The sequence below is a fragment of the Nanorana parkeri genome, unplaced genomic scaffold (genome assembly GCF_000935625.1).
Source record: "Nanorana parkeri isolate BGI_ZX_2015 unplaced genomic scaffold, ASM93562v1 scaffold1710, whole genome shotgun sequence".
NCBI lineage: Eukaryota > Metazoa > Chordata > Amphibia > Anura > Dicroglossidae > Nanorana > Nanorana parkeri.
In genome coordinates, this window is record NW_017307978.1 from 154,560 (window position 1) to 181,316 (window position 26,757).

General features: G+C 43.6%; 1 protein-coding gene across 1 annotated transcript in view; it reads right to left on the reverse strand.

Annotated features, from left to right (window-relative positions):
• Window positions 1-26,757, reverse strand: part of LOC108799384 (electrogenic sodium bicarbonate cotransporter 1-like) — a gene marked incomplete at its 5' end in the record, with an annotated part of 300,557 nt that overhangs the window by 143,182 nt on the left and 130,618 nt on the right. Inside the window, 2 exons of the mRNA XM_018571249.1 lie at window positions 6,319-6,493; window positions 22,816-22,932. Coding sequence (XP_018426751.1) covers window positions 6,319-6,493; window positions 22,816-22,932 — 292 coding nt within the window. The remainder of the gene's footprint in view (window positions 1-6,318; window positions 6,494-22,815; window positions 22,933-26,757) is intronic.

The window sequence follows — 26,757 nt, forward strand, 5'->3', positions numbered from 1 at the left end:
CACACATAAGATAAGGACTACCTATGGTGCAGCCTGTGTTATAATGAGATTGATGACCTTCATGTCTCAACTGAAGACAATGTACAAGAGACTGGAATGTTTAAAGTTTTTTTTTCCCACTATCTCATTGCTGGAAAAAGGGGCTTATTTAAAAATTGCCTGATGAAACATTACTATCCATTGCAGTGATAATATTAGCAATAATGTTATTATATTATTATATTATATGCAGCATCTATATGCCTATTTGGTTGAATAATTTCAAGTAATTTTTATACATGTACTTTTATAATATCCAAACGATATTCATTATATAGTGTTGGGATGTACCCATTGAAATATATTTGTATTATTGTTATTGATATGGTGGGTTAGTGTTGTAAATACATAGAATTAGGTGGTATACACCAATGTGTTTTTCTTTTAATGTGTGAAGAACCACTGTGTCTTGTGTCTAATTACTTTATTTTAAAGGTATTTGAGAAAGAATGTTAAGTGCCCTGGTTTAGATTTTCTTAAAGTTATATATCTATGAGGAGACTATCAGTCTGAAAGGTGCGGTCACATGATAGACCTCCCTACTGTATTTATGGGGCTGTCCAAGGCTAAGGTCAAGAGGTTATCTTTAAGGAATAATATTGGCATTATAGGCCAGTCCAAAATTGTTATATAGTACAATAGTGCCCCCTTGTGGTGATGGCGAGGAAGAGGTACATAATAAAATGATCTAATCTGATGTCATTATTCACGTGGAAGACCAATCCATGCCCACATTCCTCGGGGGGATAAAAGTTGAAGCAGGAGATTGAAAGGGAGATCCAGCAAAGAAAAGGCAGTAAGAAATACATACTAAGGGTATAGGTCGGAAGCTGATGACGGCTGACCATGGGAACTGAACTAAAGAGAACCTGACCATCCCTTCTTTCTGAACTGTGACAGCTGACTTCTTTCAGACAACTAATTTTAAATTTCTGGTAAAGTATGAATTTCTATATTTCTGTAGGCAATTGATTAGCCACATCTATATCTGAATAGACCATTTAGTTCTCGTAATATCTAGATTGAACTGAGATAATTTTTAAACTGCAGTATAAATTATATATTTCAATCTCGGGAGATAGATACACAAATCTGTATAATCTCTCGAGAGCTGATTTCAGCTTCTAGTCAATGGTCTAGTCTGATGTATACTTAAAATAATTTGGTGGAAATTTGTCTTTACCTTGAATATAGTCTTGGCTTATAGCCAACCCTGTGCATGATGGGACAAATTTTGCCCATGTGCTGTTATAAGTTTGAGCTTGTGAACATCTGTTTGCTGGGAGAAGTCACTTGTCAATTCTGAACCTTTTGTTTCCTTATTCTGTGAGCTACTGATAAGCTACTCATTGCATTTCAAAAGTTTTTTTATTGGTTACATTTATAATTTGGAATAATATCCTGTGGTTATATTTTACACATTACATGTGTTATCAAATTGATTGAAATTTTTGATCCTTATTCTTTGATTGTCACCAATTATATTTTTATTATTATTCTGCACTGATTTTAATATATATATATTTTGTACACGATTGTATTCATCTTGTCTTCAAGTTAGCGCAAATAACGAACTCTAGTTAATTTTGATTTATGGAAATAAGTTAGGAATCTCCTTCATTATAGATCCTTGCTTTTTTTATTTTAGCAGTATAAACATTCTGAGTTTTTTTGGTTTTCCTGGTAATAAGCTTTGATGGTAAGCTCACCTGGATCCACTCCTCCACTTTAACACGTCAGCTCTCCAGCCAGTTTGTGCAAGTGCATTATGCCTGTCTTTTATATGTTCACTTTGTGGGATTTCCATTTGAGCTGAAAGGGAAAATGCATTTTGGTTTTACTTTGTGTAAACATATGCATTTCCTGGCTGGGGAACACTACATTTCTAAAATTAAATGTTTTGTAAGTTCTTTCCTAACTGACACTAATCCACAATGCTCAAGGTGCCCACACACCTTGTGATAATCGTACGATAATCGCGGGAAATCCAGCGATCGTACGATTATCGTAAGGTGTGTGGAAGCCGTGCGACCTCTACTACTGTAAGGTCGCAGGACTTTTTTTTTACGAACATGTCCGAAAACCCGCCAAGAATCGTGCGATTTTTGGCGGGTGTGTAGCATGTTCGTAAGATAAAAGCCGGACCAGCTGGTGTGCGCAAGCGCACACTGCCCGTTCGGCATTGCGGTCGTCGGAAGCCCGTCCCTCAGCGGGACGGGCTTGCGATCATTGCAAGTACGATCTGCCTGTCCAAGATAGGCAGATCGTACGTTTTTTTAATTACCTTACAACCATCGCAAGACAAAAGTCTTGCGATGGTTCTTAGGTGTGTGCCCAGCTTTATGGTAGAGTGTCAGTTCACTTTGGCTTACCATTAAGGCATGTACACATAGGGTTCAGCTTGTATAAGAAAACTCTTAGGCTGGGTTCACACCTTGGCGTATAGAATATATGTAGCACGTTCATACGGCGTGTAATACGCCCAGGTGTAAACCATACCCATAGGAAATAATGGGATTTCGGTGTTTGAGCGTTTTGCAGAGCGTTCGAACGCGCTACAAAACGCCCAGGTGTGAAACAGGCCGACTCTCTGAAAGCACCCTTTAGCTCCTCTATAAGGAGGTTAAACATACATAATAATGGGAGAGTTGATTGTCATTTAAAGTGGCTCTGTCACTTTAAAAATAAATAGAAGAAAATACAATGGAATATGCAACAGAAGCCTCTGAATTAGACATGTGCGCTCACAAAAAATTTGTTTAGTTTCGGATTTTTCATTATTTATTTTTTTGTAATACCAGACCCTGGTCGGTAGGAATGTTAATGGGGACCTCCAATTTAGGAAAAAAGGGTCAAACCAGATCCTTTAGGTCTGTTAGAGATTTTAGGGGGGTCCCCAACGCCAAAGAAAACGGAAAAAAAATCCAAACCAGACCCTTAATCTGGGCACTGGCCTGGCAGGGCAGGAAGAGGCGGCGCCCCCCTCCCCCCTGCACCACACCAGGCCACATGGGGAGGGTGCTTGCCCCAGGTCTGGGAGCCTAGGTGTCAGAATACTATTCATATGATACCTCGGCTCCCAGATGCAAATAGCATTTGGGAGATCACAAATAGCATTTGGGAGCTCCCGAATGCCATTCGGAAAGACTGCTTGTGTTATATGACCGCTCAGAATGTCAAATGGGCAGAACAAGCCCAGTGACGTCACAGATCGCTGTGCCCATTTGTTTACATTCGAGCCGGAGCTGTCATTTTGCAGGGAGTCTTCGTCGGGTTTAGACAGGTCGTCGGGCATCGTTCATCGTGATTGACATTGCATTACATTGATGGGTCCTTTTTTTTTTTTATAAAAGACTTGTCAAAAACTGCCTCTATGTTTGTTGCTCAATTTAAGGAATTTTTCAAAAGTTTGTTTATTTACTTTTCATTTAACCCTTTAGTGAATGAGAAGAGTGCCCCCCTCCTGGTATGGCATACCATACCACCAGGACACATGCCCTTGACATGGGGAGTGTGCTATAAGGAACCATTGAGCTCATTATGGGGCCAGGTATCCATCACGCCCAGAGCTTGAAAAGTCTGTGCTTAAAGACAATGGAGTTTGGACTTGTAGTGATGTCCTGTAGTGATGTAGGGCTGGCAAATGGAACCATAGCGTGGTAGAGAGTGTTGAATGATAAAGCCTACTGTAGCATCTGATGACAATTAAATTGGAACTTGATGAAGATGTAGTTATTTAGAGGCTTCTATTGACAGGAGATTTTATTACATTTTTCTTTTTGAAAGGCTTTCAGGAAGCATATTGTAACAGAGTGCCTGTAAAACCTGCCAGGATGGCAGGAAAAGCGATGGATGAAAGATATGTTTCCCCACGGATTCTTAGATATAGGATCTATGGTAATGCCAGCAGAGATCTGAAGGTAAATCCCATTCTGGGGCTGGTTTACTAGAAGTCTGATAAAGCTCTGAATGAGAAAGGCTCCGGATTCTGTGGACTGTAATTTGGTAGTGACTGCACAGGTCATTAGGGTGCAGCTGGACCCAGCAGGGCAGTGTGTGCGTGTGCTGGAGGCACCCAAGGGCCAAACCAGTAGAGTATGTGTGCTGGTGGCACACAAGGTCCAAGCCAGGTGGTGTGGTAGAGCTACACAAGGAACAGCAGGAGGCTGTAGGATTTGGAAAGGCTGAAAAAGGCAGGCACACAAGGTGTGTGTCTCAGAGGAAAAGAGACAGTGGGCGGAATGCAGCAAGCATGTGCTTTTGGATCTAAACCTGTCAGCAGGACAGGAATCTGGATACGGACCCAGCCTAAAATGCCGAGCTCATGGACTGAGTAAGGATGAGTGGAGCAGAACCTTATGTTGTTTATTATTATTATACAGGATTTATATAGCGCCAATAGTTTGCACAGCGCTTTACAATATAAGGAAGACATTACAGTCACAATACAATTTAAGACAAGATGGTAAGGAGGGCATCTTGATGACAATTTTGTGTTGGCTGAATGCCTTTCATCTGTATGTTTACTGCAGTCCTGAATAAAGTTTGCCATTTTTGTTGAAGAAACAGGGAGTTTGTCTCTGTCATGAGACTAGTCCCCCACAATATATACAGATACATGTTGCTGTTGTCCCCTATATTCCATAGTTACATAGTTACATAGTATTTGAGGTTGAATAAAGACACAGGTCCATCAAGTTCAACCTATTGCGTGTGTGCATTTATGTTTGAGCAGATGTGTGTGTGTATATACGTCCATGTGTGATTTTGCTCTTAAGAGTACTTGTACCCCTTTATGTTACGGTCTCCAAGAAACTCGTCCAGGAGTTTCTTGAATGATTCCACACTCTTCGCTGAAATTACTTCCTGCAGGCAGAGAGTTCCAGACCCTAACCGCTCTAACTGTGAAGAACCCCTGTGTAGGAATTTTTTTTCTACCAATCTATTAATTACATTTTTTAAATAATTCTAGTATATGTTGATTGTTTCAAAACAATTTCCTGCAATATGTTTAGGGTTTCATTGGTTTTCCTTTGAAAAATCAAGGAAAATAACTTTATTGCTTTCGGCACTACTAACAAGAATGTGCACAGTAAAAAATATATACAAAGTGAATATATAATGTAAACTGTACCTTATGCCTTAACAACCTATAGGAAACCATTAGTAAGAGAAATATGAGGGCTGCTATTGCTGACAACCTTCTGAGATGAATAGATGCCTGGTTTTCTCTGACTTCAGTACTTTCTTTTTTTTCACATTATCATATCTGTTCTTCATAAAGATGTTTATACATACACTGAGTGGCCAGACCATTATAAATAGGGAACCAGGTTGTTTACCACAACAGTAGAAGTGATTTTTTTCTGAAGATATGGGTAAACAACGCGATTTAACAGCCTATGAACGTGGGATGATTGTTGGCGCTCGGAGCCATGGAGCGACTATCGGCAAAACAGCAGAATGCGTTAAATGTTCAAGAGCAGCTGTTGTTAAAGTGTTTAAAGACTGGACTGTCAGCCGAAAATCTGTGTCTGAACGTGCGAATTGTGGCTGTCAGTGACTAGTCAATGTTAGGGCAGAACGGAGAGTGGCAAGACTGGTACAAGACAACAGAAGGGCAACAGTGCAGTGTCAGATTCCACGCATCACCTTTCAACATCTTGTGGAGTCACGAGGCGGCCCAACAAAGTCATCTCGTGGAGTCATCTCGTGGCCGACCAAAGTACTGATGGGGTGGTCATAATAATCTGGCCACTCAGTGTACATACTGTATAAAAATTGCTTGATCTTAAAGCTGAATTCAAACAGCTAATTACACCCTTCCCCAATCTGTGACTGAATAGTAAAAGTAGAAGCAGCAGAGTGATGAACACGTCTCTGTGTCACTCTCTTCTTTCCTCATATCAGCATGTACTTTGGTAGCAACAGAGCACAGCAGCAAAATTGATAGACTCCTTGCACTTCTTATCCTTTTCCCAGTTTGAGGGCTGCAAGAGGATAATGCGCGATCAAATTCGGGTACTTAACATGTTTGCATTCAAAAAATACATTTAACTATGTAATAATTAATACAAATATGCATACGTGTGTGTTTTACATCTGCTTAAAGTGCTGCTTTAATGTTGTCATGCATCATGAAAACCATATAGACAGTAGAAATTAACTAAAATTTGACAGTTTAGATAGCATGAGACATGCCAGCTTGCAGAAATTGGTTTGGAATGACTAATGAGCAGTAATGTGAATCATATTACAATAGAAGCAGTATGTACATACCTGCATGTTATTAGTAGCATCTCCCAACATGCCACCGAAAGTAATAGCATTTGTTACAGTTGCCAGATAGATAAACAAAATTGCTGAAAGACATTGTATGTTGAGTGCATCATAAAAATCACTCCAATACCATTGGGCTTTTCTTTTTACATCTTTAATGAGACCACTAAAAGGACTTCAAAGAAAAAAAACAGTATTAATATTAGCATGTTTGGTAATATGAAACTCCAGGCATACAGCTAAATACACAGTTGAAATATATGCTTACTATATTACTTTATAATAGATCTGTAATTCTGCAAAACTGACCTAGGAAGCAGTAATGCTAATTGGAAGAAATGGAGTGATCCTACTGACTAGCAGAGGTGTATGTGTCAAAAGAATGGCTTGACAAATGTATAAATTAGACAGTAGTGTTAAGGGCCTGTTCACACAACGTTCGTTTTCTGTGCTGACCTGATCCGTATACTCCTGCACTAAAAATGCATCCTAATGTATTCCTATGTGTTCTCACGTGCGCAGTCCGTTCAGGTTACGACAGAAAAAATACTGCATGTCACATTTTGTAGGTCAGGAAACGGACTGGAAACGCAAAACGCGTCTAAAATGCGTCAAAAACGCACTGCACTGCAGCTAACATACTGACAGCCCCACTCCAGCACAAAAAAAAAAAAAATAGCACCGCGTCTGCAGATCCGCACCTGATCCGGACCTGAAAATCATGTGAACAGGGCCTTAGTGTCTGTCAGTGAGAAAAAATCCCTTAAGGGGTCCAGATCCAAATTCTAACATTCCTAAAAATTAGTCAAAACTGGAAGTAGACTTTAAATGGACCTCTTTATGGGCCACACAAATGAACACATATATGAAATATCCAAGGGGGTTATTCACTAAATAGCCGAAGGATCCAGCCGTAGCTTCGGCTGATCCTTCGCCGCCTGAGCCCTTCGGTTCTGTCGAACCGAAGGGCTGCTGTACGGGCTATTTACAATGACCAAATGACCGGGGACGCTGATCTGTCATTAAACAATAACAACTGGGCGGAGCCGGCCGTAATGTCACGGACTGCTCCACCCAGTTGTTCATTGGCCGGGACCTGCTAGAAGACTCTGGCAGGTCCAGGCCAATAGGAAACAGTTGGGCAGAGCTAGCTGTCCCTGCTAGCTCCACCCAATTGTTTTTATTTTGCCTGCATCTTTGCCGGCGTTTAAAAAACATTATTCTAAATTTTCTTTTTTTTCCTTTTCTTTAAACTATTTTCCTTTTTTTTTTAAATGTTCCTATTTTCTTAAATTTTTGTAATTATTTTTCAACTTTTTCTAATTCATTTCACTCTTTCTATTCTGCTTTTTACCTCAGGGGTACCGAGCAGAATAGTTGAGAATAGGGGCAAACGGTAGCGAGTGAGCTGCCTGAGCTTCGGCTCAGCCAATCCAGATGTTGGACTGGCTGAGTCGAACTCCTTCTGCACTTCGTGCATCCGAAAATGCAGAGCATGTTCGGCTGACCGAAGGCAGCCGATGTACGGGTGAAATCAGGAAACAGTTGGGCAGAGCTAGCTGTCAATCTCCGCCCAATTGATTTTATTTTGCCAGTATCTGTCAGATGCTTTATTATACATCATTAGTCCATCACATGCAGTCGGGTCGGCATGCAGCATTTTTTTTAAAATTTAAACTATTTTTATTTTTCCTATTTTTTTACATTTTTAAAATTATTTTTCAATTTTTTTCTAGGGCTGGTAATGATTAAAATGTTCGTGTTTGATTAATCAACATTTTTTTAAATCGATTGATTTTGATTAATTATAACGCACATACAGATCCAACTACATTGGCCTAAGTAACCATTAATCGCGGAATTAATTGTTAATTTCCGCAGCCCTAATTATTACCATTTATCTTTACATTTAAACATGCAGCTAGAATTTCCTAAAAAACTAAAAAAAGAAAAAAATTCACCTTTTATTTTCCTCAAAACTGGAGCTTCACTTGACTGAGTGCAAGCCCAAAGTACCCTTCATTCCCCACCTACAATATCGACACTTCACATGCATAACACTTCAAAAAGTGCAACAAAAATAAAACTCACTGCCATCTAAGTGCCAAACACCCCCCCGTAAGAGGGGTGTATCATGACTCCATAACAATGTACCAACCACCAGCTGTCCATTAAGAAAACTGAGTGGGTACACCCATAAATTCTCTTCCTGGCTACTGAAGCTATTCAGCCCCAGTAGCTCCACCACAATATATTCCGTCCCTTTCATTCTCTGAGGAGCCAGACCTTGATCATAGAAGTGATGGCACTGTCAGGGACCCTCCCCTCCGTATATTCATTCACCTATGAGAATAGGGGCGAACAGCAGCGAGTGAGCTGCGGGAGCTTCGGCTCAGCCGATCCAGATGTTGGATTGGCTGAGTCGAACTCCTTCTGCACTTCAGCTCAGCCGAACATGCAGCTCATGTGCGGCTGAGCTGAAGGCAGCCGCTGTATGGCTTATTTTTAGCCGATGTACGGCTGAAATCGGCCGTACAAGACTGAAGTGAATAGCCGAACAGTGTTCGGCTCACTTCACTTCGACTGGGTTATTCACTCAGCTGCCTTTGGCAGATAAGTGAATAACCCCCTAAATGTTATTATCCTCATGCTTGTTTTAAAATGAATAACATATTCAAAACACCACATATAAAGGCCTGTTTGTATCCTCTATGTCCAATAAACATTAAACAATTAGGTGCCTTTTTCCTCCTTAATACACCATGTCATATAGACTAGACATGTGCGATTCGGTTCGTTCCGAAATTCGTTTTGGACGAATTTTCGGAAATTCGGATGCATCCGAATTCCGAATTACAGCTAAGACGAATGCAAACGAATCCGAAATTCCCGATTTTCCGAAATTCGTTATTGGACGAATTTCGAAGACCAAGTCATAAACAATGACTTATCTCATTCAAATGTCTGACATTGCAGGCAAGTTGCCTGGGAAAACAACTGAGCGGTTTTATACATAACTGTATACTTGTAAGTAATTGTACGAGACAATAGATTTAATTACAAACATATAAACATATTTTTTTCCTGAAAGATACCTTTTGCATATTCTCTGAATAAGTAGAATTCAACCACAAAACACAACAGTTTGCTGAATAGGACAACAAATTAATGAAACTTTACAAAGTACTTGTACTTTGGCCTTCATGTGTGGTGTTTGGAAATATACTTTATCAAATTTAAAAGAAGTATGAGAATAATAAAATGTGTTGAGGCTTTATAAATGTGATATTAATTTGTGTTCCCAAAATTATGCTCTTTAAAGTGATGTTGTCACTATAGAGTCACTTTTACTCAATAGGTCTCCTGTAAAAGAAGAAGCAATATATTTATCTTTCTGGCAGCCCTGTGTATTGAAAATCTGCTGCATCTGCTCTCCCCAACCGCTGTCATTAGTCAACCATTGGATGAGTCAAATGCTTGCTCTCCTACCACCACTTCATGCATCACTAAAGTTTCAGAAAAATAGCACCCTTTCTTTCAAAAACATGGTTTAAAAGCCCCCAATTGTTTAACAACCATACATAAGTTGAAACATTAAATAAGACATTTTTAAAATCATAAGACCTGAATCAAGAACAAAAGAAGCTCAACTTTTGTAAAGCAGTAAAAAAATGTCTTCATGTGTCTGTCATAATGATACAGGGGTGTGTAAACACAGACACAACAAATATCTCACTGACTCCCTGACCAGGTGTGGAACCAAGTCACCTTCTTTGGACAGCTGCCAATAGTTTGTCCATGTGGCTGGCTCCTTCTTAGATCCTGGCCTGTCTTCTTGGCTAATTAGGGAAGTGCAGCACAGGCATGCTCCAGTCTGTGGAGTAGTAGTGTAACATACTTACCTGTCCTTGCTCCAGCTCTGATGTTCAGCGCAGCCTCCCTGCCTGTCAGAGCCTGAGGCGTCATCCAGCTCATCCTCCCCAGCTGGCTTAAGCCAGGAAGTTCAGTTGCCCCAGTGTTCAAGCAATGTGCTGGCACTGAGCTGGTGTACTTCAGACAGCTTGCCAGCGTGACTGTTTCACTCTCCTTCCCGGCAATTCACTACATTCACCTTGACTGGAATCTCATTCCACTCTCCATCCTGGCAGATAATAAGCATCTGATTCACTCACATTCATTACAACTCCTTTCAAGTCTGCTATCCGCTCTCCTTTTCAAAATCAGGAAGTGTATCACATAGGATGCATTGTCTACTCATTTGCTGTGCGTATGCTACCCTTGCCTCCATATCCTTCCTCCCTATACAGGATATGAGCACTCCCTCATGTTGTACATCCAGCGCAAGTGAAGCCTGTTTGCAAAACCGCAAGTACTTTTTACTCATTACTGCCTTTTATAAAAATGCATTTATGAAGTGAAGTCAACTTCTACTGTTTATGTTATTGAATCATATGCCAAATAGCTGGACTGTAGTGGAATGCATGTTGAACATTGGTATTCGCTCATAAACTGCTGGTTGGAACTCCTCATCTTTATCTAAGAACAGACTGTTTTACTAGTGGATCCTGTACTAATGGCTTATGATGTAATATAATCACTCTCTCGCTCTGTGTTCAGGTAATTAGCATATGCATCAGCAGTTGAAAATCAACCTTCTATTCAGTTCCATTATAATTGTCTGTTGTCATTACAACAGCAAATGTTACAGCACATGTTGTGGCCCTAACTCAGAGACTTGATTGCCTTACCCAAAAAGTCAGTAAATTGCAACTTGAAAATCAAAATTTGGGACTTTTCGCTTCCAGTGGGGAGCGTGGCGTGCTAATGGCGGCGTGAGCCTCGGCTCAGCGTGGCTCCTGAAACCTTCCGACATCACCCAGCTACACGGCCGTAATCAGTGATCACATCAGCGATGAGAAAGAAAAAGCAGCCACCTAAATCATCTGCTACACGAGCATTGGCACAAAGAATTGGATCCTTTTTTCACACGCTCAGACACAGTTCCAGCAAGCTTTCAGATCTAAGGCAGATTTACTGTCTTCCCCGGAGAGGTCAGCCCCCCTCCCAGCCTCACCTTGTTGTGGAAATTTTAGTATATTGTAATATTGTCATCTGTCTCCCTGTGTCGGATTCAACCGAAGGACGCTCTAGCAGAGCGTACTTGGGTTAATCGGGACCAGCAGTAAAACAGTCAGTATTCAACCTTCTCATGGGCTTAGAGACGTGTTTGTGGTGTGTGTGGGCGTTTGGCGGTTTGTGAGTATCAAGCGCAATGCGCTGGACCCAGTGCCGGCGAACGTTTATACACATTTGCAAAGCGAAGTCCGCATAACGAGAGGTACATATTATATCTCTGTTGCGGCTGCGCTATCCCGTTTGGATACATATCTGCTTTTATAAGAATGTTGGTCGATGAGAGAGCCCTCCGCACACCTTATAGCAGTGCCGGTCAACAAGACGATGGTACTTGTAGTAACAACCACGGATGGCGCCGTGCAAATACAGAGCAAAGAAGCAGGTCACCAGCACTCAGTAATTGAAATGAATATGCCCTTTTTTATTGGACAAAGATGTCACAATGATCAGAAAAGCCAACGTTTCGGGGCCGCGCAGGGTCCCTTCCTCAAGGCAGAAAGATGTGACCTCTCATTTATATCTGCCTTGTTGGGGTACTTGTACCGTATATTGATAACCGCATTAACAATGTCTCCGCAGATGGTCTCAAATCTGTAAGAATAGAATGATCTTAATAGATGCTGGTCACTCTGAGCAGTATTGAATAAGGTCCATGCTGGCCAAAATGGCGGATGTGCATACATGTGGCAAGGATGAGTCATGCTCTGCTCATCCACGTGTGTGCCCTCGCCTTTTCTGTTGTCACTTCCTGTGATGTAACTATGCATTTTGAGGCCGATTGGCTGATGTTGTAAAGCCATCCCCCTCTGGGCGTTAACCTTTTTGTTGTATAATAAACGGAGCTAGTGGTCAAGGGGACACACTTGAACACAGAACTCCAGCTAGAAGTAAAGTTGTTTTTTTCTGCAAGGTGGGGTAATGGTCCCAGACATGGTTCTTTGCAAGGGCATAGAAGCCAGGAAAAGCCGGGGTCCTGGACTCAAGGAGCAGATTTAAAATCCCAATATAAACTGTTGAAATGTGAAAATATGAAGCTTAAAGAAGAACGAGATAGGTCGTGGGAACATCTTAAGAGTTTCACATTTTGTGTACAGAAGGGGAAATGAAGAGATGTTGTTGAGATCTTTTTAAACCATTTTACTGTTTGTATTTTGCAGGAAAAATGGAAGACCTAAATTAACGTTTCTCTTCTTTCCCTAGAAACCTGCATTGGGGACCTTTTTGTAATGTTAGTTAAGCAAAGCAAATTCTAATTTGTGTTTCTTCTGTAAATGAATCTAAAGTTGCATTGAGACTGCACAAGTTAGCGTTTCAATGACTGGGTGGGAAGAAACTGTCTTTGCATTGTTTACTGTCTCAGGCAAACTCACCCAGACATTGATATGTTAATCACACATTTGTTCAATGGCATGGTGTGTGTGTGTTTTTGTACCAAAGGCAATAAGTCTATTATTTTTATTATTTTCGGTTTCTGTATTGAGTTTCGGTTTTAAGTGCAATTTTTACTTTTTACTGAATTTCAATATATATAGCAAGACTAACTTTAACTGTGAGAAGTTTTTCTGGTAGAGAGTGTACTTTTAGTGCTGTTTTTCCATTTATTGTTTGGGCGTTTTTGTTCCTTTATAGCATTAGCTGCGTTTTGCATAATATAACATCACTGTTGGTTTGCGATAGAAAAGAAAGGATTCGGTTTTAAAACTTTCTTTTTATATTTACTTTCCATATGCGGATTCCGCACGCGGGAATAACACGCTTTATTGTTTAAAGTTGCTTTCTGCAGCGAATAGTCAATTTTTGTTTCTTTACGACCAAACTGTTAGTTTTTGGAGTTATTTGCATTTTGTGACAGTGATTCAGGTGTTGTACAGAGACATCGTACAACTATTAAATAGACAGTAGAAGGCTATCCCCATTCTTTGTGTTTAACAACTGTGTATTGAGAGAAGCCACATTGTTCTGTAGAGAAAGCAGATGTAAGTGTGCTGTGCGGTTTGTCTGGCGAACTGCAGTGTAGGATCGTACAGCTGTGAGCGGCGCACCGTGAAACAGTCAGGCGAGGCCGGGAATACACTGTGAGGGGTAAAAACATAACCCGGGAGGCGATCATTACTGTGTTGGGTAAGTAACGTACACATCGCCTCGGTTAGGGTTTCTAGTTGGGGGACAAGACCAGGTATAGTGGTTGTAGTCCGTCAATCCACCGTGAAAAAAGGCACTGCTCTTTAGAAGGCGGTGCTCTTCTAAAGTGGTGCAAGGGGTTTCCCTGGACACAGGGGTAAGACGATAAGCCAATTCGAATCGCCATGGGCAATGGGCCGTCCATGCAAGGGAAGGAAAGCGAGGCTTCCCACAGTCAGATAATTGCACAGTACATGAAGTCTAGTTTTGGGGTGAAGGCCATAGAACCTCCTTAAAGAATGGCATAGGTGGTCCAAGGGTACTGGTAAACCGGCAGGGTATACAGAGGCGGTTTCAGTCGAAGAACCGCATTATGTACACCTGGCCTGAGGGGATAGCCGCGATTGGTGATCCAGTGTTGGAAGCGGAAGAGGCTCTTTCTGGGCTAACTCTGCTAAGGCAGGCTGGATCCACCTAGACTGGATCTGTTGTAGTTTTTTTCTGATGTTTCTGCCGTCATCAATGCAATCAACTCTACTCTGCTCTCTCCAGCTACCATCTCTCTCTCTCTCTCTCCCTCTCCCTCCCTCTCATCTCTCTCTCCCTCCCTCTCTCTCATCCCTCTCTCTCATCTTTCCACCTAACATTGTAACCTAACCTTGAGACGATGCACCATGTTGAATCCAGCTTCTCTTCTTCCTGTTTTTGAGGACGAAGAGAAGGGGGGGGGGGGTGCAGTGGTGCAGAAAACAACAATTTTCAAACTTTTACTAACCATTCTAACCTGTCAACTTCCAATCAATTTTCTAACCTAGTAGGGTATCAAGTCAAGAACCACCACAACTGCCTTTTCTTTGATGGTACTTGGGTAAGTATTTGCAAAGATCCAAGAAATCACGGCCGATACTCAGAAACCCTGACCTGAATGTCTCGCTATAGCCCTTTATTCCTCACAGGTTATCACCCTACATCCACCACCGGGTTCGGGAGTCTCTCCCGGACCCAGACTAAATAACCAGTGTTCATTCTAGTCAATCAGGTGATTGGGTCGTGCTAAAGAAACATCCAAGGATGGGACTAGAGCCAAGATATCTTGGGCCATTCCAGGTGCCGCTGACGACGCAAACCTCTCTGAAGTTCGAGGGAGGAGACAACTGGGTCCATGCCAGTCACTGCAAGAAGTTGCTCAACTACGTCAAAGAATGAGGAGTATCATTTTCGTTTATTTGTTTAGATTAATTTATTTTAGCGAGGGAAAGGATGAAAAGCATCCCAATCTTTTGTTTAAAATGCTCCCCAGCAATGGCAGCCATTCATGCTATATACAATGTATTGGCATGAAGAAATACAGTACACTAGCAAGGACCTCTTTAGAGACACTTTTCAATAGAATTTAATGATACATTCCTAGAGGGTAACATCAGTTATAGTTTTAACATTAGCTCTGGTTCCTGCCGTTCGCTTGCTAATCCCATATGGGTGTCAGGACAACTAGGCAGTCCACAAGTATGCTTTGACCTTAATTTTGGTGAGGGAAGTAGGTTTGTGGGATCCTCCAGTTGTGAGAAAGGTATAACGGTCAATCTCACTAACGAAACCCCGATCTCTTTTTAATGACACCCTTAGACCAGATTACATCTGCTGGAAAGAAGGGTGTGGTGTTCAGACTGAGGGAGCGATCCCCCATCCTATTCAGTTACTACTGGGTGCCCATGATCGTAAGAGAAGTTCTTCTTGTGCGGTGTTGACGGGTCCTTACTATTTTCTATGCGGGTTAGCTGCTTATAAGGTAATTCCCCCTAATGCAAGATGTTCATGTGTCCTTGTGAAGCTTGTCCCTGCATCTTACGTTGCAGCCGATCGGGAGGAACTGATGGTGTGGAAGAAGGTAAGAAGGGCAGGGAGAGCTGGAAGGGAGTTGTTTTCCGGCTCCGACCAGGCCTGGGAATGGTTCCCTGCTTGGACGGGATGGGGAGTTGGACTTATGAAGTGATTGAACAATTTGCCCAGTTCCCTCTCCCCCGAGAAAATAGTCTCTTCCTCCGCCGCTCTGAGCGGGCTGGACGCACCACACAAGCAGCAGGTGCACAGGTCCCACGACGTCACTCGTATCCGCCCCGTAGCTGGCTCCACGGCATATAGCCGCGGAATTCAAAGTACGTCCTGTACCTCAGCTACCGAGGGACACCGCTCTCCATCCTGAAAAAAAACATTACTACTTACCTCACCGCTCTCCATCCTGAGATCAATGCTGACATGCGGCAATCGTCGTTACTCCTGCCCTTTGGAGCTCCATGCTGACAAGCTGATCTCTCCTGCACCTTCCCTTGTGCGCTGTGTGGAATTACAAGTCTGCTTACTGCAAGTATACCTTTCAGTTGACAAAGTTAACCCTTCACTTGCTGGGATTGCTATTAATTTGTAACTGATTCAAGTTGCTATTGGAGTTTTATTTAGTGCCCATTCACACTGAGCTTTTAATCGCGTGATTTCTGCCTCGATTTTGCGCATATTTGCCACGCGATATCGCGAGAAGTCGCTCGACCAATGATCTTCAATGGAGCTGTTCTATTCTACAGCTCCATGTCGCCTGTCTCGCGTCGCTTGTGCAGGACTCTTTTTCCCGCGGATGTCGCGCGATTTTTCTATTTTTACATGCAGCCCGACGGTGACGGGATAGTCGCTGAAACGTCGCCTGAACAGTTGCGCTATCCCGGCCGCGCGGAAATCCGCTTGAGGTAAGTGTCGCTCAGTATGAATGGGGCCTTAAAGGTCTAATGTTAGTCTTAGGCCTGGTTAACACCTGCACATTCTAAGGAGGAGTGGCGATGTGCGTGATCGGCATGTGTCTGTGGAAATGCGCCAAGACGCACTTGATGTACCATTAATGTCTAAAGGCACCCCAAATGCGGCCAGCAAGTTGTGAGGTTTTCTGCTGCGTTTTCATGCATGCAAAAGGAGCAGAAAAATGCATCCCGTGCATCGTACAAAATAGTGGAGGAGCCTTTTTTGCAGATATCTTTGTAATATCTCCTTCACACACCGTACCGATGTACCCTAAAATCCAGCGGGTGCTGGAGCAACTGGTGGAAGGCGCCACAATGTACGATCTAGAAGATATGTTGTCCACACACCATTCTGCTTTGGAATGTCCTTTTTATTTTTTCTATTCCTTTAGCATGACATGTAAATGCAAATGTGTATTCCTTTAGCATGCACATGTCATGCTAAAGGAATACAAATAAAAAGGACACTCTGAAGCAAATTGGTGTGCGGACAACATATCTTCTAGATGCCACGCCGATATGACTATTGAAATCAATGGAGCAGCGCGACAAATGCACGTTCGCGGGACATGCAGGTGTGAACCAGGCCTTATTCTTTACTCACAATTAGTTAGGGAGGGCCAATCAGAAAGCCGGGCCCTTTGTCCCTTAAGATTATCGTACGATAATCGGCAGGTGTATGGGCAGCGTGCGACCGCTTCTACTGTAAGGTCGCATGACTTTCGTCTTCCGAGCACGCTGGAAAACCTGCCGAGAATCGTACGATTTTCGGCTGGTTGGTGGCGTTCTCGGAAGACGAATGCCGCACGGGCCGGTGTGCCCGCTCAGCACTGCAATCCTCGGAAGCCCTGATCGCAAGTACGATCTGCCTTTCCAAGATGGGCAGATCGTACAAAATTTTAATCACCTTACAACCATCGCACAAGGGAAGTCGTGCAATGGTTGTAAGGTGTATGGTTAGCCTTAGGTCTGCCACTGGGTGCACTGTAGTCAGAAAAATTAGGGCCTGACGACTGCCTAATTTTGCTTTATAGCTGGTGGTATTCTGCATTGCTGTATAATGTATTGTTGGGATTTATAGTCCTCTGTACAGTGGCAGAACTACCAGGGTCACATAGTTGCAGCTGCGACTGGGCCCTAGCATTCTGTCACTTGATGAGCCCAGACAGGAGGAAGGGAAGCCCAGGTAACCGCCAACATTGCAGGTTCCCGGGCCCCCTACCTTAAAGTGATATTAAAGGATATTTTTCTCCCCTCCCCAATGTTAGTGTAAGGACTTACCTTAAATGATGCCTCTTAATCTGATCATCTTCTTTCCTGTCCTTTTCAGCTGTCCCTTCAGCGCTGGTGCGGGTCTCCAATCCAGCGCTGACTCCTCTGATGTCCTCTTCTGTCATGTCCCACGGTGTCTGTGCGGGTGCACGCTGCTCCATATACTTACCCTGTGTCTCTCCTCGTCTCCCGGGGCGAAGATCTGAACTGTGCTTGCGCCCGCCCAAAGATCCCTTTCGGCCGCCCGAGAAATTTGCAGATGTTCGGACGGGAGCGCGCGGCGGAGACACAGGTAAGTATTAACTCTTTGCAAAAGTTTTTTTTAATATATAATTGTTTTGCACATATCTACTGCTTGCTAATAGATATATGCAAAAAAACGTGAGGGTTTAATTAACCCTTTAAGCCTGGGGCACTCCATCCTTCACACTGTGCCTGTATCATGTGTATCACAAGGCTCCACAGCAACCAAACATAGTAATGTGCAATGTGGATGACAAACCCCTTTTAATGACAGTGATGTGCCACATGTTGTTTGGAAGAGATTCCATTGCTGCATACAAAAATGTCAGGATGTGTAGGAGAAAAAAGGACAAACAACTGCAACGTAATGTATTATTACAATATTCTATTGTGTAAGCAACACCTTTATTTTCTGGTAGTACGCCGGGCACCGAGAGCTGATGGCATCGGCACCTGGTGGTTGCGGCATTCAGGATTGTGGGCGGAGTTGGACTACATGTCGCAACCATCGGGTGCCAATGCCATCCGCAATTAAATCGGCTCCTGGCGGTTGCGACATGTAATCCAACGCAAGTCCATAGCCCCATCGCACTCCTGACCGCACAATCCCTTTTCAAGAAGCGGGTGCTACGGTAGTTGACGGATGGCAGCCGTCACAAATATGAGAAAAAGTAATGTAATCCAACGCCTCCCACAATCTCCCTCTTCGTCTCCTCCACGGTGTTGGGAGGAAATTACATAATTCTTAGCACTCTATGGTAGATAGTCGCACAGGAGGGAGACATCCTACCATGCACTTCTGGCCCTGAGTCTAACTCATCTGTCTATATACACATACCTTTTTTTGTAATATATATGTGTGTGTGTATCATTGCATACCGCATTACTCTCATATTTGTAATCTTATTTATATATAACAAAAAGCTGGATATGGAAGCATATGTCTCTAGGTTAGAGACTGGATATAAGGAGGAATTGCAGTCCCTGAAAACAGACATCATGCAGATCGGTGGTCGGGTGAGTGAACTGGACGGGGTAGTGTACACATTCTCTTCGCGCTTAGATAGCCTTTAGCACGAATTTAATGATCATAAGAAGCAGGTACAAGATCTTGTATATCAACTAGATGATATGGAAAATAGGAGCTGTCACAACAATGTGCGCATTCGTGGTGTTCCAGAGACAGTTGGCACCTCAGATATACTGCCTACTGTCAAGGCCCTGTTTAATAAATTATTGGATAAATCTTTGGACTCAGATTTAATAATTGACAGGGCACGCAGGGCACAGGGACCTTTAAAAAATGACCCTCTTAGACCCAGGGACATTATTTGTCGTGTGCATTTTTTTTTTGGAAAAAAAAAGCACCAGTAACGCATGACGGCTACACAGTGAATCTCCTACCGGACTTATCACGTCAAACTCTGTTACTTAGGAGAGCTCTGCGCCCCCTACTAGAGGGGCTGCGAGAGAGGGGTATTAGATATCGCTGGGGATATCCATTTCAAATGGTGGCTCAGAAGAAGGGCAAATTTGCCTCATTTAGACAAATAGGGGATCTTCCTCACCTTCTAAGCACCATTTTCCAATTATTTCTATTCCGGATTGGCCTATGAAACCAGCTTCTTCTGGGCTACCCAGCGCAAAAAATGGTCTTCAGTTGGTCCCATGTGCTCTTGGAAATCTCATTAAGCTGGTATAGGCCTTATTCAGACAAGTATTAAGGTTGCCCAGGTCTCTAAGATATGTATTTGCTATTGAGCTATATTGATATCTAAGATAAAGCAATTCATTTTGATTATTAGATTCCTATGGAGACCTGGGCACCTATTGCATTTCTGGGTTGATGTTCGATTGGTAAAGGACTTATTCGCTTTGATGCTTCTACACCCCCTAGGCGGTTTTACCGCTATCTCGAATATCATATGCAGATTACCCCCCATATTCGGGGTTCAGCATTCAAGAATGTTAATGAGTATAATGTTGTGTTATGTTGTCGTGTGCTTTTCTTTTTTGTTAGGGTCTCGAGTGGTCAGGATTCATTATTCATATACCCTTAATGGAATCAGGCATGGGTAAGTTCAAAGTGGCTACCTTTAATACTAGGGGTCTAAATATACCCGAAAAGCATTCCCAAATTTTAAATCATTTTCACAAGCAAAGGGTTGACCTCTTGTGTGTTCAGGAAACTCATTTTAAGTCTGGATTTATTCCATATTTATCCAATAAGTATTATACACAGTGGTTTCATAGCACCAATTTGAGTACCAAGTCTAAGGGGGTGTCTGTTGCTGTTCATAAAAATGCCCCCATAAAAGTATTAGATACAGAGTTTGATGAGAAGGGCAGATTTTTATTTTTGAAATTTGTATATGTTAATCATTTATTTTTCAGGGGCAGATGCGGAGGGTCTCAGCAGGGGCAGATGCGGAAGGTCTCAGCAGGGGCAGGGACCTCAGGGCAGATGCGGAGGGTCTCAGCAGGTGCGGAGGGTCTCAGCAGGGGCAGGTGCGGATGGTCTCAGCAGGGGTGATGTGTGGGCCAGCACTGTAAACAGGTGCCACAGTTGTCCCCTGGAAGGCTGCCACGAGGTCCCCAACAAGTGTGGGACCTTACGGCAGCTGAAACTAATTTACAAATGTAATGTGCCATGTCTCCTCCAATAATGAGGGGGCTGGGACCAGATCTCACTGCCCCTCCCCCCACTTTGGCTCTGGCACGGTAGGTGCACCCCTGGTTGGTTGCTCACCTTGCCAGCGGCAGCCCTCCTAATGCAGTGACCTAGGACACATGCCCCCCTTAGCTTCAGACCTGCATAGCAAACTCTCACCCTGGACATCTGTGTCACGTACCTGATGGAGCTTGAGATGACGAGGGCGGCCCCTCTCTTGCAACTCTGCTCCCAGAAGGCCTGATAGAGAAGACAGGTACTCTGGGGCACAGCAGGGCACGAGTTTCTGGATGAGGACTTCGGTACCAGGTGGTAACTCGTACGGTCTCTTGCTGTGAGAGATAATATAAACGCACAGCAGGGAGGCAGGCAGAGAGTAAACGAAGTCAGGCAGACCGGGTCAGCAATGTGCAGGCAGAGAGGTTGTATAGCAGTAGGCAAACTCGTGGTCGGGTCACAGGCCGGGTTTGGTAACATGATCATGGGTTCCGAGGTATCCAGTGTGGGGTTTGGAACTGAAGCTTGAGTGGTAGGCATATGAACTCCAGGAGAAAAGACACGAGGAAACATCCAAGCAGGGCGTGGTTGGTGGTTTCTTTCCGTTCGGCGTTCTCTTATACGTCTGTCGATCTGGATGGACATTCGAATGAGTTCATCCAAGGTTCCTGGAACCCCTGTCCGTGCTAATTCGTAAAACTGGAAGTAACCTTCTTGTAGTCCTTTGACTGCATCGGTAAGAGCCGAAATCTGCTGACATAGATCCTCCATGACCGGCCTGACACTGCGGGTCACGCCATGCGCACGCGCATGCGCAGACGCCATCTGCTGTGTGCGGTTTTCCTGACAATCTGACACTTCTCCTGGGCACCGTACCCCCTTTCCACCTCACTACATGATATACAATAAACGCTCCTCCCTTCACAGGGAGTGCCATCCCTCTCTTTAGCAAAGGCCCTTCCCTGGGTGTCGCATTCTTCTGGATACAGATCTGTCTTCAGTTCCTTCCCCCATGCACAGACGAAAACCCCTCCCTTCCCTGGGTGTCTTCCCCTCACCCTTCTCCTGGGCACAATACCCCCTCTCTGGGCATCTGACCCTTTTCCTGGGCACTGTACCCCCTCCCTGGGCATTTGACCCTTCTTTTAGGTACAATACTCCCTCCCTGGGAACCTGACTCTTCTCCAGTGCATAGCACCCCCACTCCCTAGGCATCTGACCCTTCCCCTGGACCAGGCGAGTCTTTAATACTAATTGAACTCTGGGCAAGCATTTTCTTTGGCCCTAAACGGCAATAAAACTCACAGTAATGTGCAGTGTGTGAGTGTATAGCAGAACTCCACAGCAATACAATGCATATTAAGGGCCCATTCACATCAATCGCAAAATTTGGAATTCCAGATTGATGCTGTGTGGAGGCTGAGGTGGATGTTCCTTCATGCTGAGGTCATCCCCAGTATCAAGCAACATTCAGCGGCTAAGGCCAGTCCAATACCTAATGACCGAGCACCATCCCCATCACTCAGCAACAACGAAAACAACCCCCAGTGATTGACACAAGCAACTGGTTACAGCCAGTCCAGTACCTCTGCACGAAGGAACAACAGCCTCCACACAGCATCAATCTGGGATTCCGAATTTTTGAACCTCAAAAATCATTCACCTCCAGGATCTGAACCCACCCACCACATAGTCTCCAGGACACCAACCAGCTCTTCACGAAATCCCGGCTGCTGATACTGCATCACAACTAACCAAACGGTGAGTTAAAAATCACACTCGTTTTACCAATATTCAAGAATCCTCACCCTTATTATAATTTCCACTTTGGTCCTCAAACATCACCACTCAAGAGGACCAACACAGCACCTCCGCGCATCATTACTACAATACCACAAACTCCCCAATGTTTCCATAATTGGAGCTTATGCCCACCCTCCTACCATGTGAATGTAATATTGTTTATACTCTTCATCCAATTTATTGCGCTAGGTTGTGGCACTTCGGTCTCTCTCCTTTCTGTTTCCTTAACCAGGTACCTCAACCCCACCAGGAAGTTGCAAAATTGGCGTATATAAGTGTTTTGGGATTGGTATTTTAGGCTTGGTGGTCAATGAACAAGACAAAGTAAGGTATTAGGTTTTGTCTTGGGGCCTTGTCAGTAAACTTATCATACTAGTAACCATACTTAATGGGAACTTATGAGCTATAAAATAGGATAAAATATCTTTATATATATATTTTTATCAAGAAATCAAAATTTTAGCATACTTAGTTGTCTTTTTTAGTTCTTCACTGACATGAGGGTGACCATGTGCTAGCCTTTCCTCTTCATTGTATAATCTTGCATTGCAGTGATTTTTGGCTTCCCTGAGCAGCATCAACCTCCTAAGTGAAAAAAAAAAAGAACAGTGTAAGTATTGCTAAATTGAGGCATATAATTGTAATAGGATTTAACAAAGATTAAAAAAAACACTTCAGAACTGGTTTTACCCTAATTGCACATATGAAACAGTAAATAACTGACACCTAGCAGGATCCTTATTAAAAGATAATATTTAAATATAGCAATAAAGCCCTCTCAATAGTGGAGATACCTCAGATAAAGAGCCAACACATTAATAATGAAAAAAAACATCAAATTTAATTAATTAGGTGTATTAAGACATACATCCACAATAATGTATTCTCTAAATTGCAACACCCCATCCAGATAAATAGTTAAAAAGATTTAAATATGGGATCCCGGTAATTGTAACCTTAGTGTTCCGGGGACCTGGCAGTAGCTGTCTTTGACACTGCCTACCAGGTCCTACGTCTCCTCCTCCTGATTCAAGTTGCAGGCACTGCTTGAGGCAGCCCCACACCTTGGATACAGCCTCGGAGCGGGCACGTGACCGACACGTGCTCCGTTCGGCTTACTACATTTATTTTTCACATTTTGGTGTTTTTAACTAGGGGTGATAGTGCGGTGTATTGTTTCAAACGTCCAGGAAGAACCGCTGTTGGAGGGGGTTGGAGACGCTGGATGTGCAGCACAGCACCTGTCAGAGCCTGTGTAGAGACCCTATAAGCAGCACTGGAGTGACCCAATAGGCAGCCCTGGTGACATCTGGACGCAGGCTGGTGACACTTGGACACAGGCTGGTGACATCTGGACGCAGCCCTGGTGACATCTGGACGCAGCCCTGGTGACATCTGGACGCAGCCCTGGTGAGATCTGGACGCAGCCCTGGTGAGATCTGGACGCAGCCCTGGTGAGATCTGGACGCAGCCCTGGTAAGATCTGGAAGCAGCCTGGCGGGATCTGGACTACATATGTCACCAGGCTGCGTCCAGATGTCACCAGGCTGCGTCCAGATTCTGAACGCAGCCTGGTGAGATCTGTATTTAGCTCTGGTGAGATCTGTATGCAGCCCTGGTGAGATCTGTATGAGACCCTGGTAAGAAATGGACGCAGCCTGGTGGGATCTGGATTACATATGTCACCAGGGCTGCGTACAGATGTCACCAGGCTGCATCCAGATATCACCAGGCTGTGTCCAAATTCTGAACGCAGCCTGGTGAGATCTCTATTCAGTCCTGGTGACATCTGTATGCAGCCCTGGTGAGAAACTGCCCTAAAATCCTTAGTCTGTATTGTTTTAGAAAAAATGTCACATGTCCCTTTAAGAAAAAGCATTGGTAATTGGTATCGGCAAGTACCTGAGGGCAAGTACTTGTACTTGGTCTTGAAAAAGTGGTATCGGGACATCCCTAATCCTGGGGAATGTGGCTGGAAACATTCATATGCTTTCAGTGTTTATGGTTCTAACCAATAACACTCTCACCTGACTCACAATTTTCACCTCCCATTCATACCCTCATGTCAGCTCTTACCTAGTGTGCAGCTACCCACCTGCATACAGATCCCTGCAGCTCACCCCTTCCTTCCTGTATTTAGATCCCCCTGGACTCAGTACCCCTCCCACCTCACTCCCCTGGTCACAGTGCACCTCTCCCACCTCCCCCCCCTCCCCCCTTCCCACAGTGCCCCTTTCCCACTTCACTCTCCCTTCTGTCCCAGCTACAGCGCCCCTCCAGGTTATAGCACCTCCATTCCATCCACCTAACCCCTGCAATCCCCTGCCAGTCACAATTCCTTCCTGCCACCCACCTTGCTCCCCCATTCTTGGAATCTCCCACACCAGTCACACCACCAATCTCCTATACACATCACTCCACTCACACACAGTTCCCCCCTTCCACCTACTCACCTACCTCACTTTCCCAGATCATAACGCCCTCCACTCACCTTACTCCACCAGGTTACAGTGTATCCCACCCACCTCCCTACAGGTTTCCTCAATCATAACTCCTTCCACAACCCACCTCACCTCCCCTTCTTCTCCCTAGTCACAGTACCTCACACTTATAGGTTGAACTCGATGGCAGGGATCTCAAGTCTCCCTGATGCTCCCTCTATTAGATAGCGGCTCCCTGACGTCCGCGAGAGAGGCATTTTCTCCCTGAAAGGTTTACTCTGAGACCTTACCTCTGGTAAGATATCAGTGGGTAAAGTTTCAGAGTGAGGCTTGCCTCCTAGAGGAAGGTCATGTGATCTCTAGAGTAGCCTCAGAACGAGGCTTGCCTCCTGGAGGAAGGTCATGTGATCTCTAGAGTATTGAAAAGCAAGAAGACTCCACGGAGATAACATCAGACAACCTACCGTATTTGCCGGCATATAAGACGGGGTTTGAGACCCAAAAAAATCGCCCGAAAATCGGGGGTCGTCTTATACGCCGGGTATACTTCGGTATACTGTATGTAGCTTCAGCTACATACAGTATACCGCGCTGAGCCAATCACGGCAGGCTTTCTATTCTTTAATACAAAGCCTGTATTAAGTTAGCAGTTAGTATTCTGTGTTATAGCTATAAGGTAAAACCAAAGAATGGTTCCTGAAATAAGGATAACAAAACTTAGGAATAAATCACAAACCATGCCAAACCTGACAAAAAATCCACATCTAAACCTCTTTAAGGACTTGGTACAAAAAGACCTTAAATCAGTAAATTGGTCACTAAGAGGGAAGGACAATCTCTCAAAATAGGAGAGGAGGGCATTACAAGAACCACAGGATACCCCAGGCATAATCATCAAGATGAGTGATTAGGGAGGAAATGTTGTCCTCCTGTCAGAAGACATGTATACAGGAGAAGTTAAACGCCTGCTCTCAGACGACCAAACATACAGGAAACTAGACAACTCTCCCTTCCAAGACCTGACTACTGAATTTAACTTCAAACTAAATATGGCCAAAGAGGTGGGCCTTTTATCTATCAAAGAATATAGATTCCTAAGAATAAAAGAATACAATACACCAACTTTTTACATTATTCCTAAGATCCATAAAAATAAATCCAACCCCCCGGGCAGACCTATAGTCTCTGCAGTGGGAGGCCCCTTAGAAAACCTAGGGAAGTACCTAGATACCCTTTTGAAAGATCTAGTCTTCGATCTACCCTCCTATGTGAAGGACACGGGGGGCGTCCTCAGGAAACTGGATAGGGTAAAGATAAAAAAATGGATGCCTCCTAGTTGGAATAGATGTGGAATCCCTGTATACGTCCATTCCCCATCATTGGGGATTGAAAGCAGTATACCACTTTCTGGAGCAACATTTTCCACAGACAGCTGCCCAAAATGAATTCCTAGTGGAGATGTTAGAATTTGCCCTCAACAACAACTTCTTCCAATTTAACAACAAATTCTACAAACAAATAAAAGGAACGTCGATGGGGGCCCCATGGGCACTGGCATATGCCTATTTACACCTAGGCCTATGGGAAAAAGAGGAAGTGTATGTCAACGATTGGTACCTAAAACATATACAATTATGGCTTAGGTATATCGACGACGTAATCATGATCTGGGAAGGCCCACCAGAACATCTGCAAAACTTCATGCAGGAATTAAACGAAAATGATAAAAATCTACGGTTAACATATACAGCAAGCCAATATGAGATCCTGTTCCTTGACTTACAAATAAGAATTGAGAAAGAAGAACTTATTACAAAAACTTTCAGGAAGGAGACGGCAGCGAACACCATATTACATGCCACGAGTCACCATCCAAAAACCCTAATACAAGGGATACCAACAGGTCAATTTCTACGAGTAAAAAGAAACTGCTCACTACCCATGGACTTCCAGAGAGAGTCTAAAGAGA